Source organism: Dipodomys ordii, unplaced genomic scaffold (genome assembly GCF_000151885.1).
Source record: "Dipodomys ordii isolate 6190 unplaced genomic scaffold, Dord_2.0 Scaffold130, whole genome shotgun sequence".
NCBI classification, from domain to species: domain Eukaryota; kingdom Metazoa; phylum Chordata; class Mammalia; order Rodentia; family Heteromyidae; genus Dipodomys; species Dipodomys ordii.
Genome location: NW_012267346.1, coordinates 395,477 through 412,988, shown reverse-complemented (window position 1 = coordinate 412,988; position 17,512 = coordinate 395,477). Strand labels below are relative to the sequence as shown.

The 17,512-nt window shown below is 35.7% G+C and overlaps 1 protein-coding gene across 2 annotated transcripts in view; it reads left to right on the top strand.

Moving 5' to 3' along the window:
- Cdkal1 (CDK5 regulatory subunit associated protein 1-like 1) overlaps positions 1 to 17,512 on the top strand; it is a 520,358-nt gene that overhangs the window by 277,540 nt on the left and 225,306 nt on the right. For both annotated transcript variants that reach the window (XM_013030462.1, XM_013030461.1), the window contains one exon: positions 13,849 to 14,015. In XM_013030462.1, coding sequence (XP_012885916.1) covers positions 13,849 to 14,015 — 167 coding nt within the window. The remainder of the gene's footprint in view (positions 1 to 13,848; positions 14,016 to 17,512) is intronic.

Below are 17,512 nucleotides of genomic sequence, written 5' to 3'. Positions count from 1 at the left end.
AAATAAATAAATAAATAGTCAAAAATATTTACTATATCAACCTTGTTTAGTGTAGATGTTACCATTATCTTCATATCACACAAGTTAAATATAGTTAAGGCTGTCTAAGTTACCAAACTAGTAAACAATAGAGCCAGACTTATGACTCAAGCTAACTCTGAAGCTTATGTTAGCATTGGTGCACAACAAATAGGGATATTGATATGTATACAAAATGTTTCTGGTTTGTATTAACCTAATCTCTCCCAGTTCTATATTTCTACTACAATAGAAAACTACTTCATGGTGACACAGAAACCAGCTCCAAGCTCCTTGTAATAGTCTGTATTTTTCTTTGGGACTAATAATTGGGGGGGGGGAATGAAACCATAGTATGCTCAGTAAATTCAAAGAATGAACATATTTCCCTTTTTTAAGTATTTTTGGGGATTTGATAACTATGTTAAATTTGTTGTTAAATTTTCTCAGGACCACTAACCTGGTGTTGGTCTCAACGTTTACTTGTTTAGTATCACATGATCTTGGATGTCACTCCAGACTTACTTAATTGGAATCCTTCCTACTCAGCATCACTTAAAAATTTTAGTACACTTTATAGTTCAGTAGTATTTGAGACCCATGACCTATCTGTTTTGTTTATATTTAAGGATAAGCAAAAGTAATTTGCATTTCGATAAAAAAAGAAAGATATTTCAGAGGCATTCCTGAGAATTTCGAGCCCTAATGAAGCCTCCTTCCAGTTCTACAAATTGAACAATGCAAGGCCATCTGGCCCCCAGCCTGGCCTTCCTGACCAGAAGGGTGTTTTCAGTGGTTCTAGACTAAGATGAGGCCAGAATACCCTTACACCAAAATTTACAGTCTTGAACACTCACATTTTTTTTGAGAAAGTAATTTCTAACAACAAAAATGATGTTTTAAAGCCAAATGGAGACTGCTTAATGCAGACTTGTTTTTTTTTCTTAAGAAAGAAATGGAAGGAGCATGTTATTTTTCTTAGTTCTAAAGAGATCCTGTTTTTCTGTTGAATTCATGTAATTCTCTTAGCTCCCTTTTATGTGAGCCTAACATATAGAGAATTTTATCATGTTTGCGATGAGCCAGCCAGACCTTCTACTTGATGTTTCTGCTATTGATTTTAATGTGTTGTTGAATTCAACTGCCAAAAATAATGTGGTTATTAGTTATCCTCAAGTCAGTTACATAACTTGCCCAGATACATTGAGATCATCAGCTAAGAGTCAGGAACTAAAAGGCAAACCCTGGTTGGCTAGATTCCAAAGCTGTGCCATAGAGAAAACATGGAAGACAGTGCTTTCCACTGAGTCACAAAAACTCCACTCCAGGAGGCTGGCTTGTCTTCAACTGTGTAATCAGCAGAGTGACATGAAAGAGAGGAGTTTCTTCTGATTCCACTGTCTCCAAGAAAGAAAGGTCATCTTCTTTCTGAACATAATTGCTCATTTTATGCATAAAAGTACCATACCCTTTTGATTTACTGCCATAATTGTTTTAGTTTCCAAGGTCTTTCCTTCTGGTTTTTACAGGACTCAAATAAACAGATGTGATGTTTATGTGAACAGTGTTATTTTAGCCAAGTAGGTGACACTGTTGGTTTGAAAGCTCGTTGACTCTTAGGGATGAGGTAGTGATGAATTAAAAGAGACCTAAAATTAAGAATATTCTACAACTGTAACTTGCACATTTGCCTTAATGTTATAATATATTCACTGTAAAGTCTAGAAGCCTTATAAATATATGACTGGCAGTTGCCTCAGGCAGAAGTCTTTTACTGATGCAATGAGATAAAAGTAATTAAGCTACATGTAGACTGATGGGTAATTAAATCCATGTGAAGCATTTTGTAACTAATTGCTGTGTTCTAATCACAGATTGCTTTCTATTTGTCAAGGTAAGTGTATATAATTACACAGTCCTTATTTTCTTTAATCTGAAATCATCCCAGTTGGGTGAATATTTTTAAGCACTCTGAATCTTAGAATATTTGGTATATTTCTAGCAGAAAGTAATTTGCATATTTTGTCATTTGAAGGCCTTTTATAGTAAAATACCTTTTTAGTGTCACTGACAGCAATTTTATGGTCAATAGAAATTTCTACAATTGAGGTTCATTTGTTTTAATTTTCATTTTTGTGTGTGGTATAAAAGATAGTTGGTTATTTTCAGAATGTCAGTCATGTTCAAAGCATTATATGAACTGCGATTCTGATCATAGTAGTTAGAAAAAGACCAGGGATGTGAAAGTGGACTTCAATTGACACAGAATATAAAACAAATGAGCAGCTTTCCAGGTTAGGAGAGTTTCACTTGGAGCAAGCAATGTGACAAGGTCTCACTTCTGTTATGACAAGGGTATTTTTTAAGTCTGGGGACTACAGGGGAAATGGACTCTTGGTAGAGTAGGATTGTGCTTGTAGATATCTATTCAAAACCAAGTATTTTTTTTCTTGCTCTTACTTGACATTAAGCTGTACTTCGTAAACAGTGAGTGTGTATCATATTTATGCAGTATGGTGCCCAGGGTGTGGGACTCATGCTTTTACTTGCAACCACTTTGAGTAAGAGGTAGACAAGTAGAGGACCAAGTATGATTTTCTACAAAGTTTCCTTATCTGGGAACTTCCCTTTCTCATTTTCTTAGTTGGATAAAGAGGCTGTTTTCTGAAGTTTAGGGAATATTATAAAATAATTGCATTAGGGGGGAAAAAGATACATGTTTTTTCAAAAGGTAGTCTTTTGGTTTCTAACAGGAAATAAAAGATGGAAAATACTTTCATGTACTATGTGAGGTTTTTTACTTTGATAAAAAATGACTTTGATGTATGTTTAATAAAATAATAATATTGGGAACTATCCTAACAATTGTCCTACTTTAACTCCATACACTTTGTCTTGCTATTGGGCTAATAGGTTTATTTTTCCATAGTCAAAGACTATCTTGAACCTATTCTGTTTAAATTTCACCTGAAGTCTCCAGGATAAATCCTTGGCCTTAAGGACTCTAGTACTGTACCTTGATCCTCTGTGTCCACTTTTATTGTTTTTTTTTTAAAAAAAGGGCTAGATTTTAAAAGGGGTTACAGAAACAGGGCATAGAGCCAGGTATGCCAGTTTACACCTATAATCTCAGCATTTAGGAGGAGGTTGCTAGGAGGATTTTACATTAGAAGCAAGCCTGGATTACATACCAATAATTCAAGGCCAGCCTTGGCTATAGTAATCCAGTTCTAGGCTATCTGTTTGCATACAAGACTGTCTCAGTACCAGCAACAAAATAATATAATGCTAACAGTTCACATTTGCCATTCATCAAACTTTCTCAGATGGTCGTATTTCATATGACTATTATATGACATCAGAAATTTAACTTTGATAGAATGGTGCAGCACAATCTCAAAACCCCCATTCAAATTTCTCCCATTCTCCCCTCTAACATTCTTTTTTTTTTTTTCATCCTAGATTCAGCAGTAAAATATCCCACACTGCCTTTAGTTATTGTATCTGCTTAGTCTCATCACCTCCACTCATCATTAGGTCTTCTGTCTTTCTTTTTCATTTCCTTTTATAACCTTAATTCTTTTTGAAATGCACTGGCCAGTTATTTTTATAAACCCTCTCTCAGTTTAGTCATGTGGTGTCACTTTTTGGCACTAATATCACTGTTGCATCTTTTTCAGGGCATGTTGTCAGTGCATTTACTTCTTATCACTTAGTGGAGGTGGTGCCAGATTTCTTTGCTGCAGTTATTTCTTTCTCATTTTAATTAATAAGTGTCACAAGAAAAAAAAAAACACTGAAGATTTATCCTTTCTCTTCACTTTTGCTCACTGCCTTTAACATCTATTTATGATTCTCACCTCCAACAGTTAATTATTGTGGAACATGCCTGGGAGATATTTTTCTATCTTGCCTTTTACATTTAGCAATTAAAATTAAATATATAGAAGGCTTGTGCCCTACTCCCACCCAACCTTGAGTCTTTTAGAGGATACTTTGCAATATTATAGGTTTTTGTTTTTTGTTGGTCATGAGGTTTGAATCCAGGGCTTAAGCTCTGTTCCTGAACTTTTTTGCTCAAGGCTAGTTCCTTACCACTTTGAGCCACCGCTCTACTTCTGGTTTTCTGGTGGTTATTGGAGATAAGGGTCTAATGGACTTTCCTGCCTGTTTGACTTTGAACCATGATCCTCAGATCTTAGCCTACTGAGTAGTTTGAGGCACCATTGCCCAGCCTGGAATGTTACAGTTTTAAAGAGGTGTGTTAGCATGTCAAGTTGACAGAGGGTAGGCTTGTGGTGTTTAATCTTGATTTCAGTCTGATTGGGTTAAGAAGAACCTAGGAGATTAGTGACACATAATCTCTGGGTATGTCAGTGAGGGCTTAACTAATTGGGAAGACCAACCCTGATTATGGGCAGCACCATGCTGGGCTGGGCACTAAAGTGGAATATTGAAGGTGGGAGAGGAAAGCCCTCTAGCCAAGGCACTCTCCCTTTCTTTCCTGTCTACCATGATGTGAGCTGCTTTTCTTCCTCATGCCACAACAGGCTGGAGTTATAAGCAAATATCAGTTCTTCTTCCCTTCACTGGTTTTGGTAATATACTGGTCTGGGCAATTAAAAGTTTGACCAGTGTACCCTTGCAGTTATTTTTCAAATATTTATTTCTATGGATTTGGACTCCAATATGTTTCTTTTGTTCTATACTCTGTATTCCATCACTATCATGCCTTATTGTTCAAATTGGACCCAGCTGGTCAGTAGGAGCGTCAGTTGACTTTTGTGTTCTTTTGATGCGCCTTCATAATGTCTGAATACTTTCTTTATTAACTAGAAAATCTTCCTAGGTTACTTGTAATTTGCTTACCCCACAGCTGAAATCACCCACTTTTCAAAGGAGCCCTTATTCTTTTTATTGGAGGTGGTATTCAAAAACTAAGATGTAGTTGCTAGTTGAAATCTCTGTGGTCTCATCTTTGGATTTGAGCTTTTAAGTTTAAATTTGTGGAGTTCTATTGGAGTAGGAAAGTAGCCACTTATACTACTGAGTAGATGGATAGTATTCAAGTGATTGTCTAATGGACTTCTGCCTTTTGCCTATTCAAATAAAATGATGCTGTTTACTTGTTTTAAAGGGAAAGTTTATGAAGTTGATGGATACATCATGTCAATTTTTTATATTTCTTATGCAGTGTTTTCTTACTGGTTTGCTGTCAGTCCACCTTTCTCCCAGATTAAGTAGAAAACAAGTCCCTCAAACAATTTACAACCTGTTTTGTGGGATCATTTTTCATACTGAATGCATATATTCTGGGCACTTTCTGACTGTATAATTTCAGTAAGCACTTAGATTTTGTGCTGTTTGAAATAGTGTCTTCTGAACAAGTAGTCTTCTGAACAAGTTTGAGAAGAACAGCTGTTGGCTTCTCTGTTAGTTCCAGTTGTTTTGATATGTTGGTTGTTTCCTCCTCCATCTCTTCCTGCTTTTCTTCCCTCTCATCTTTATAAAAGAATAATAATTCATTCACTCAGACAACAAATGTTCACCAGATTCTGCAATGCCTTAAGTACCATTGGTTACAGAAGATCCATTGGTGAACAAAGCTTATGAAAATCTCAATCATACTATAGCTTTTATTCTAGTTGGAGATGAGATGAAGAGGCAGTGAACAATAGATTCTATGTGTTGGATGGAATACTTCTAAATTGTCTGTCCCTCCCTTTCAACAAGTATTCATTGATTTCTGCCCATATGGCACTGCTGAAGATCTTTAAAATGAATTTATGAGACTGTAGGATCTAATCTTAAATCCTAACCAAGCTTAAGTCACATGAAATAACTTAAAATAACTGGGAAGTTATAAAATGCAAAATGATTGCTTTTTTCACAAGGGATTTGTAGAATATTTAAGTGAACTCATGTTTGAGGTATCAAAATAAATGTTCTTAAAATAGATTTTATGGGCTTAATTGAGGTAAAGCATTTTAAAAACTTAACCAGTGCACTTAGAAGAGTGAAAATGATTTGTCTGTAGTTGGCTAATTTTGGACCACAGCAATTACTAGAAGTACTCTCTTTTCTTTTTAAATTATAGTTAGAGAGTACCACGGTAATACTGGCAACAGAAAAGGAGGGGAAAGTGGAGAGCTTTTTTGCAATGGTTTTATGGAGAAGGACTGAGGGCTTATGATTGTCAATTTTTTGTTAAATTAACTTGGAGTTTCATTAATGTAATTGTAATTTCTTTCCTGAAGAAGATGAGATAAAGGTGATACACAAAATGCTTATTATAGGCTCAAGCATTTTTAAACTGCATTTTTTTTTTTTTTTTGTCGGTTATGGGTCCCGAACTCTGGGCCTGGGCACTATCACTTAGCCCTTCAGCTGAAGGCTAGTACTCTACCACAGCACCACTTGTGGCTTTTTCTACTTGTGTGGTGCTGAATTGAACCCAGTGCCTCATGCATACAAGGCAGGCACTCTTACCACTGAGCCATCTTCCCAGCCCTAAACCACATATTTTTATTTCACTATAGAATGTAATTTGATTTCAATAAGACTCCACAAACATATTCAAAGATAAATATAAGTAAATGAAGTACAAAATGTATTCAATACAGCACCTTATATCTATCAATCAAATTATTTAACTGTGAAGTCTTTTCACTTTTTTTTTTTTTTTTTGCCTGTCATAAGGCTTGAACTCAGGGCCTGGGCACTGTATATGAGCTTCTTTGGCTCAAGACTAGCGCTCTACCACTTGAGCCACAGCACCACTTCATGCTTTTTTCTGTTTATGGATCAAACCTGGGCTTCATGCTTGTGAGGCAAGCACTTTACCACTGAGCCCATTCTCAGCCCGGCTTTTCACTTTTTAATGAATTGTGCAGGATAAAGTATAATCTATTAGTATATTTCTGTCGTCTATGTTAACATTCATGTTAATTCCTGAAGTTCCTCATTGTAGGCAGTTCTATAGTCTGTAGAAGTGCTATCCAATAGAAAAATATGTGACTGTATAAGTATAGTTTAAAATTATGTCCTAGTCATATTAAGAAAAGTTAAGAATACAGATTTAAATAATTTCAGTCAGGTATTTTAATCAGCCTAATATATCCCAAATGCAGTCATTTAAGCTTTAAATGAATACTTAAAATATTAATGAATTATTTTCATATGAATCTTCCAAAGTACTTCATACCTCAAGCACATCGCTCTTTGGACTACCTGCATTTCAAGTCAGTGGTCACATGTGACTGGGAGGCTGTAGGCTTAGGCCTGTGTATGTGTGTGTTGTTTAGTTTCTCTTGTGTTATTTCTTTTTTCTCATGTTACTACAACTTTTTGTGGGTGTCCTGGGGATAATATTGGAGTTCCTTCCTTGAAATTAGATTGATTCTAAGATGCTGGGAGCTCACCCCTGCAATGCTAGCTACTCAGAAGGATGAGATCTGAGGATTACCATTCAAAGCCAGGTAGGAAAGTCTATGAGCCTCTTATGTCCAACCAACTATCAAAAAGCCAAAAGTGAAGCTATAGCTCAAGTGATAGAGTGATAGTCTTGAGAGAGGGGGAAAAAAAAGCCAGAAATAGAGCCCAAACCCTGAGGGAGGGGGAGGGGCAGAGACAGAGAGAGAAAGAGGCACAGAGAGAGAGTCTAATCTAATCTCTGTTATGCTGTTCCTTGTTGTATAACTTTGGGTAGGTAGCCTCTGTGTTTGTAAAATGAAATAAAATATTATGAGATTTCCTAACTTGGTACTTCTGATTTTTAAAGATTATCTTGTGCTATCCAAACACAGTGTTTAATTATCCCAACATGTATAGTATTGAGAATAGAACAAAAAAAGGCCTTTTCAATGAAATCTGTTTTTACTGAGCTTAGTGATAGACCATGAAGAGAGATGTCAATCTCACTGACTCCAGCACAAATTTACTGAAATCTTACATCACATGTAGGGGCTCACCGAGGAGCCCTGAATGGGTTAATTGGAGTGAGTAGCAGGCAGTTGTCAGAGTCCTAGTCCTGCTGTTTCTCTTGCTTTCACTAACCAACTATAATTGCTATTTCTTTAATAGCAGTTGTTTAAGAGGCTTTGTTTTTTTGGTTTTGTTTTGTTTTGGTACGGTCGTGGGGCCTGAACTCTCGGCCTGGGCGCTGTCCCTCAGCTCTTCAGCTCCAGGCTAGTGCTCTACCACTTGAGTCACAGAGCCACTTCCGGCTTTTTTCTTTTTGCTTATGTGGTGCTGGGGAACTGAACCCAGGGCCTCAGGCATGCAAGGCAAGTGCTCTACCACTGAGCCACCTTCCCAGCCCCTGTTTTCGTTTTTTTTTGAGACAGGGCCTCACTACTAAGTCAGGCTGATCTTGAACTTGCCATCCTCTTCCTTTTGCTTCTTCCATGCTGAGATTATAGAAACATGCCATTAGGCCCAGCTAAAAAGTTGAATTATTGATGGTGAAAGTTATTATTTCTTTGTCTTCATTGTAGTAGTTGGGTGAAAAATGTAATTCTATTTTCCCCTTAAAATAGAGAATAGTTATGCTATTTTAAAATACCAAATATTAGCTCTCCAATTTAACCTCAGATAACAGAATTTAATGAGGATCATTACACTTCATTTGTGCTTTTAGGGCCAGTTTTCTCAAAACATACTGACTTCATTTACTGATTACTAAATCTTTCTTTCTTAGTATTTTTTGAAATTAAAAGTGATGAATTTCACCAAAATTTATCTGATTATTGATATCATTGTTATTAAATTTTAAGTTAAAATTATTTCCAACATGTAAAAAAATTACTAGCACAGTTTTCTTAGCAGTTTATCACTTTCACTTCAAATCTTTCTGAAAGAAATAAGCATATATTTGAAACTTTTCTATAAATTTAACCTTTACTCAAAGAGAAGGTGTAGCTCAGAGGAAACATTCTTGCTTTGCATGTACAAGGATCCACATTTGATCCTTGGTGCCTAGATAAATAAATAATATTCTCTAGTCAGTAATTTATTTTAAATTTATTCAATTTATAAAAGAGTAATATAAACATATAATTGAAGAATGAACTAATTATTTTGCAAGTCACCTGTGAGTTGCTATTTTATCAGATGTACATCAATTCTGTAAAACAGGAAAAAAAAGGATATAGTACTGTTTGGTCTTAGTATGATGCTTTCCTTAATAAGTTTAAGACCTTTTTATCTAAGAGGAAAACATAAATATTTAACAAGTCCAGTAATAGGATTAGAAAGAACTAAAGGAGTTATATTGTCTAATTTGCTCTTAAATTAACAGACTACGTAGGCACATAGTTATCTCTGTATATTATTGTTTAAAACCATTCCCACTGGAAAAATTTGCATGGCCTTTCAGATGCTTAAACAGATGATTATATTTATCCCTGAATTTTCCAAGAATCAGAACCTTGGAAACAAAGAACATATAAAACTTTACAATATATTCTGTGATCTTTAGAGCAACAACAAGTAAAAGATAATTCAGTGAGTATTAAGTAAATATAACAATTGACATGCTTGATTGACATTCTTTATTGGGAGAAAGAGTGTTAAAATGGAATGGTTGGGGAAGAATTAAGGATGGAACTACTGAGAGGAGAAAGGAGAAGGCAAAAGATAGAAATGGTGAACAAAACCCACGAAGTGGGGAGTCTATCTGGGGAGAAGATATTTAGCAGGGTTCTCAGGTGGATTGTTTTTTATGGTTATTTGATGTAGGATTTCCTGCATCTAGTGCCCTTTAACTACTGGTCATTCTAATCAGTTTTGATAGTTTTCATATTTTCATAATCCTTGTTTTTAGAACCTCATAATGGAATAATTGTAACAACTTTTGGTGGAAATTTCTCCCTAATGATAAAATAAGAGCTGCTGGAGAAATAACACTTTTCTAACCAGATGAACTCAATCTATACTCATTTTTTTTATTTATTACGGTGTAGCTCATACGTAAGAAAAGTTATAGTGAGTCATAATCTTTTGAAATTGAGGTTTTGGCAAAGTTTGATTTTTGAAACAGGATTTTCTTTGTTGTGAGGCTGTTTTATTGAGGATATTATCTTTTCTTTTATTATTAACCTTTTATGTCTTCTACTTTTTCCATCTTCTGTCATTTCAAATTACTATGGAGCTGTGATTGGAATCCAGCTGTTGTGTTGAGCTTGCTTTCTATTCAGGAAAAAATATTTTTGTGATTCAATTGCAGGAACTGTAGTTAGTTGAATAAGATGATAAAATGTTCTAATAACTAAAATGTTTTAAGGATTTCCAACTGTACTGTTTCATTCCTTCGGAACATTTGCTGTTCTTTTACCAGATTAGCACATTAGATGGGAAGGTGATGGAAGATCTGATGAATCAGGTATGCATTAGAAAATCAGATAAGCTTAGTAATTTTGGGAAAATAAACTAGAGGCATTTGGAAGAACAGTTTTAGGAAAAAGTCTCTTCTTCATCAAGAAGACTGGTCTCTATCTACTTTTCTACTGCCACTTTTCTTTCCCTTTTTTTCACATTTTTTTAAGTATGGGAGTTTTTAGTTGTGCATTTACTTCTCATCTATCTTAGTCCTTCCTATGCTTGAGTCTATGTCCTCCAAAACATCCATAGTAGGGATGTACAGGAAGTACCGTGTGTACCAGACAGTGTCCCCTGGCCAGCTCCTAGGCAATAACAAAATATTACTGATGAATCCATATCTGTCATGATCCAAAATAACTGCAGTGCACCAAGTAAAGAAGAATCCAGTAGATGTTTGATGGATGGTTTAAGAGGTGAATGTGCAACAAAACATAGTTTATAATGGAAGTCTTTAAGGAACAAAATTGTTTAGGTGAGCACTTTTGTCCATAAATATAGCTAGCTATGTGTGCAGGCTTGTGTACATGCATGTGTCTGAGTGTATGTCCATGAGTGATTATCATGACCCTTAGCTCCCTGTTGCATTTGTATACCTGTCCAGGAAGTACTCCTAATAGAAAACTAGCAAGATTTCTCAGGAAAAAAGGGCATCAGACACAGTTATTCTATGTTTACCTTATACAAAGTGATTTGCATGTCCTAAGATGTGAGATGTCCACATCACAGATCTGAACTTTCTCACACTGATATACAATAACACTTAGGGCATTAGACTAACAAGGCAAAATTCTCCATTCCAGGGCTTCACATGTCTTTACATGTCTTTCATTTTATTGTATTCTGGACTAGGCTGCTCTTATACGAACATTTTAGCAGCCTTGGTCTTAGAGACATAAAGAGTATTATTTCTGTTGTGGCTGATTTAATATTACAGCTGCTTCCTCTTTATGTGATTTAATTTGAAGCTTTAGCCCACCAGGGGGCTATTGGTCCCCACCTTTGCAGTTTGAAGAGCCAACTGCTGTTTTCTGTGTGGATGTTATTTCCATTCCTATTCATAGTGATTTTCCCCTTCTATATTCATCTAGCAACAGCAAGGCACTGTTCCAGGAACGCATTGCCTCTACATAAGGCATAACATGGAACCATTTGGATGGAAAAATTACAAATTAAAATTATTCTGTTCATTTTAAAATATTCATATTGTGCTGCTCAAATGCCAGTAACTGGAAAATCATGGAAAAATGTCCTGTTTTTATAACCTCTTTCAGAATGTTTTAAAATCTGTTTATGTTGTTACTTAGCCATCTCTTTTCCTCGAGTGGATTTGTGATAAAAATGTATTTTTTTAATAATGTATGAATCCCCTGTCTGATTATGTATATAATATTAAAATAAAGATGACCCCATTAATTGCAATTCATTTTCAAAGTGAAAATATTTATTTTATGTACAGAGAATGTTTATAGAATTGTAAGACTATAAATATAGCTTATAGACACATACTTCTTTAGAGGGTAAAGAAATCATGTTTTAACTGCATGATTAAAACTAAAAGGAACTGGGCACTGATGGCTCATGCCTATAATCCTAGCTACTCAAGAGGCTGAAATCTGAGGATTGTGGCTCAAAGCCTGCCCAGGCAGGAAAGTCTGTGAGGCTTTTATCTCCACTAAAGCTGAAGTGGAGCTGCAACTCAAGTGATAGAGAGCCCTTGAGCCAAAGAAGCTCAGAGGCAGTACCCAGACCCTGAGTTCAAGTTACAGGACTGGTGCACGCGTGCGAGCACACTCACACACACACACACACACACACACACACACACACACACACACACACAATAAGAATTGAGGATTTATAACTTAAACTTGGGTTTAAATGTTTATAACACTACTAATTTTTTAAATATAAATATTTTCAGCTTTCTTATTGGAGGTTTTTTTTAAATAGCTTTATTCTCATTACCAACTCAGAATTCTTTCATTTGGGAAACTAAAATTTTATTTCTATTCTTAGTGGGGGTTTTGTTGTTTGTTTATTTTTGAGACAGAGTCTCGCTATGTAGCCCAGTCTGGCCCTGAACAGCAATCCTGCTGCCTCTGCCTCTTGAATATTATTATCCTTGTATTTTCCACGTTGTGATGGTGTACGTGGGGCTGTGCCTGCCTCAGAAAATGGAAACATTTTTATATGGGTTACATGAATTTTTGATGAAGTATATATCTTTTTTATTTTAATGGGAGATCATTGACAGATATTACCTCTAAGCTGTGCAGTATACTAAAGCTCTTTTGTTTTTGCTTTTAAAAAAATTCTGTGAATTCTAAGTTCACATTTGTGTAAAAGCCATGCATTTTATTTGTTGTCTTGGTTAGGAAGAGTTAAATGTATTTTTGAAACCCTTTTGCCAACTAAAGACAATTTAAAATGATAATTTGAAGACACTTTCTAGAAACACTGTGGTCCAGGCTGAAATCTTAGTTCGTGTGCCATGTGTGTTGAGGTTCTTCAAAAGCAACAAATCACTTGAGCATGAACAAATTTCACAGGCTTATTTATTGTTTGTTTTACCCTTGCAAATCACTTGGCCTTTTAGAACAAGCTAATCCTTTAATTGAATATGGGTTTGGAAGTGTTCTGATGTGGACTAGAAAAACCTTCATCACTCTTAGAGCCCATTCTGTTTAATTCATTTTAAATGGCACTAAGTGATCTAAAACTATTTCCACCTGATTCTTTGGAAGGATGTTATTGCCAGCTATCATACTTGAAGATGGGATTCTTTATAACAACAAAAATATAAGTACAGCTTTCTAAATCCTGGTTGATAGGACATAGGATTGGAGCTGTCAGTAAACAGGTTTCCAACACAAACACTTAATGTGGCATCTAACTCTTTAGAACACAGCAATAAAACAAGCACTATGAATAAAGAAAACAGATTAGAACACCTACCTACTTGGGAGGGTGGGGGAGGAGAAACATGGATTCTCTGTAATGAATAATTTGTAAGTTAATCTTTAACTTCACTTAACATTTTCATCTTAGGTTGGTGGCAGATGGATACAGTGAGCTAACTGTTGACTATCCCTGTTATGTGGGATGACCAGCCTGTTTGTGGCTAAAATAGATGTTCTCTTGAGATGGGAATGAAGGTTCAGCCTTGGAATGTTCCTGAAGGAAGCAAGGTTAAACTGATTGGCTGTGAATGTGAATCATTTCATAGAACACACGGATCATTTTCAGCATTGTTGTAACTCTCTAGTGTTCATAAAATGAATTTAATAATCCCCTACCACCTTGGGATATGTTGCTTTTTCTTCGCAATTGAATGCCCAGACTTCCTGCATAATAATGTTGAAAAACACTGCATTAAAATGAGTGAGCAGCTGTAATGATGAAGGAAACAGCTCTACCATCTCTCTGTTAATTATCTTCTTTGATTCACAGAGGGTGTTTGTGAGATCTGGTTGACCAGTGAAGACACGGGGGCCTATGGCAGAGATATTGGCACTGACCTCCCCACACTCCTATGGAAGCTGGTGGAAGTGATTCCTGAAGGAGCGATGCTCAGGCTTGGCATGACAAATCCACCCTATATTTTAGAGCATCTGGAGGTAAGTAAAACACACATTCTCATGGTGACACAGACCATGTGGTATACTTGTTTGTAGTCTCACAATACCAGGAGACCAGGAGTCAATTGAGACTTTAAACTCCCTTCTCTGACAAAGTATGTGATTTGTTTTTGCTTCATTATATCCTTATTACTGTTTAATGTTTAAAATTTTTAATAGTTGCCACTTTATTTATGTTTCTTTTCTTTTTTTAATGCTGGTACTTGAACTCATGGCCTGGGCTCTGTCTTTTAGCTTTTTTTGTAAACTAGAGGCTGATGCTTTGCCATTTGACCCACACCTCCACTTCTGGTCTTTTGGTAGTTAAATGGACTTTTCTGCCTGGCCTGGTGGGATCCTGAGCTCTCAGCCTCTTGAGTAGCTAGCTTACAGGAGTGAGCCACTGCCCCTCAGCTCTTATTATGATTCTTTGTAGCTTTGTTATCCTTCCAGTTCCCAATGTATAAATTTCACCCATTTCCTTCAAGTTGAGCCCTAGCCTGCTTGAGAGCTATTATCTGCTCTCCTTTATGCCCAGCAGCATGGATATTAAGCCTCAAATTTGAGGATGATTTTCAATTTCATCCCTATGTCTGGAGGAACTCAGGATCAAGGTGGAATCAAAGGAGTATGGAGCTTAGTACACTTCTACTGGTTCATCTGTGATCTCTAGAAACAAAGACAGGTGAAGCTTCTCTCTCGGGTTTCAGTTTTATATCCATGAACCAGAATATTTCCCCTTGTCAACCTATTAAAAAATGGACACATATCCAAGGAACTGATGGCTGATGACAAATACCACAGACATTTCCATGAAAAAGAGCATGCTAGGATCCATCTTTATTATTTGAAAAGCAGTTATCTTAGACTTACATTACTAGAGATGTGATCTAAGTATTTTAGAAAGTCATCTTTAAGTATAGAAACAAATCTCTTGTTTTCAATCAGGTATGTTCTTTGCAGTAAGCTCATTTAGAAAAACAATGTTCCAACAAACTGAAAGCAATTATAGTTGCTGAAATATAATGTTTAAATGTAAATGAATACCTAAATATTTTAAAAATACTTCTTTTGATTTGGTATCAAGACTCTACAAGGTTTTTGTTACTTATCATCCTAATATCAACAACATGTTTTAGAGCTGCTTTAAACAGAATTGATAATAGACTTGATAATTATAAATATATAGTGAAGAAATTTTGTAATTTCAATCTTGTAATTTACATGTTCCTAGCTAGAGTTTTCTAGTATGGGTGTGTGATTTACATGTTAAGATAGTGTAGGCTAATTATGATTTACAGTCAGAAGCATATCAACTTTTACTTTACACTTTGACTTATCACTTGAAAAAGCAAGTGATTCTTTGTTTAAAAAAAAATAGGCTAGGATCTCAGTACTCTGTTAAGTGTATAGTAAATGTGAAGCACAGTATACATCATGAACACCCAGCAATGCACTACTTGTGTCTTTGGTAGAAAGGGAAATGCTACTCTCCCCCCCAAAAAAAATATTTTCAGTTTCTTTAGATTAAAAAAAAAAAAAAAGATCTGGGATCACATACAGTACCCATAGTTGTTATTGTCAGAAAGCACAAGGGAAAAATATCATGAACAACTTTAAGATGGCCAGCTGAATTGGATTAAATTCATCATTTTAATTGATTACAAGAGTGCACCAGCAAATACTAAATTCATAGTAAATCCTACTGCTCACCATCTAAAGTAATGGCAGACAGTTTAGAAAGTCATAAGAAGATGCTAAATATGAGCTAATAGTTTGCCAGGAAAATCACATGTACTTAGTTCATAGATCATAGATGACAAGTAGTTTTGCTTGTTTTGTTTCTTTCTTTCTTTTACAATGCTAGTGCAGTCTGTGCAACTACTCTGCCACTAAGCTACCTCTCCAGTTTCAAGTGACAACAAGTTCTGATGGTCACATATTTTTTCAAACCCTTGCTTTAAAATACGATACATGTATAATGTTGACCTTCTTTCCTTCACTGTCACTTTATTGAGGCAAGCACTTTGTCATTTCTGTCTGTGATTCACATCCCCATCCTGTAGTGCTCACTAAATGACTATGAAAGAATAAATAAGGAAAAGCTTTCTTCATAAAATAAATCTCAGAAATCTTACCACTTCTGGCCAGAAGAGGTAGCAAAAGCTGACGGAATAAGTGGGAATTGGCAGGGTTTTCCCCATAGAAAGCCACTGATTTATCTGTGTTTTATAAGCAGGGGGGGTGATTCAGGCTACCACAAGTGGGATGGTTATTAAAAAAAGAAAACAAAACAAAACAGAGGAAACAATACAGTATACATGAACAGAAGATCCACACAATATGAAAGTACGACCTTGTCAGCTTTCTCCACTTTGAGAGGATTTTTTTTTATACCTTTGTGGTTCCTCTTATCCTCCTCAGGGTACAGATTCCAGAATGGGCAGTGGCCCACAAACACATTCTATGTAGTAGAGAAGATGATAATGAGCTCCAGCTGGCTTACCTGGCTTCCAGGGACCAAAATGGCCTTAGGGAAGGAAGCTCAAATCTGGTGATCTCAGTTCTTTGTCCAGCACTACATCATCCATCCTCATTTTCCTCTCAATAGGCTTAGGGCCACTCTACAGAAATTACTTGATTTATTTGAAGGGTGCTAAAAAAGGGTCCCAATAAGAAAAGAAAAAGAAGTAGGAGAGACAGAAGATAAAAAAAAAAAAAACAGGAAAAAAATAACAGTGACTGGAGGTGGTAGGATTTTCTTAACTGAAAGGATAAAAGGAACCCACTCTTGAAATAACTACTGTGAGTGTTAATACCCTCTGAGTGAGGATTTCTTGAGCATTTTATTGGTAGGACTCAGCCTTCTTGTGTTTCTAGGACATGCTTCACACAGCACAGTTTAATTACAGAGCACTTCACTGGGCTGTTTTCCTCTTCCTTCATTCTGATCACTTCACATTCACCTGACTCTCAAGATTTTTTTAAAGACCCTTTACCAACTTTTTTGGGGAAGAGTTTAAGGGGAAAATTATTTAAAGAAAAACTTCAAAGTTTCTATCCTATTATTTAAAATCATAGTGAGTAAAAAGAAGGTCATTTGAGAATGCATTTAGAGCTCATAGTAATAGACAATGCATATTGTACTTGACATAGAATACACTTCTAAATTGTATCAATGCCTGGCATCCACTTTTTATAGGAGATATTGAACAAATGAAAGCATGCTGGATTAAAGGAATAACTATTAGTAGCAGACAACCAAGTGTAAAATGTCATTTGAAAATATCTGCAATCCCTGTTTATAACTTAGTCTTGCATTTTATACACATACCCCACATATATGATTTAATGATGGTATTCCTCATAGAGATATCTCAAACATAAATATAAGGAATCAAAGCATCACTGTGTATATATGTGATATTCTATATTAGATTCACATGTGCTTATAGAAACACTAGTCTTATGTTAAGGATCTTTAAGATGCCTTTTTA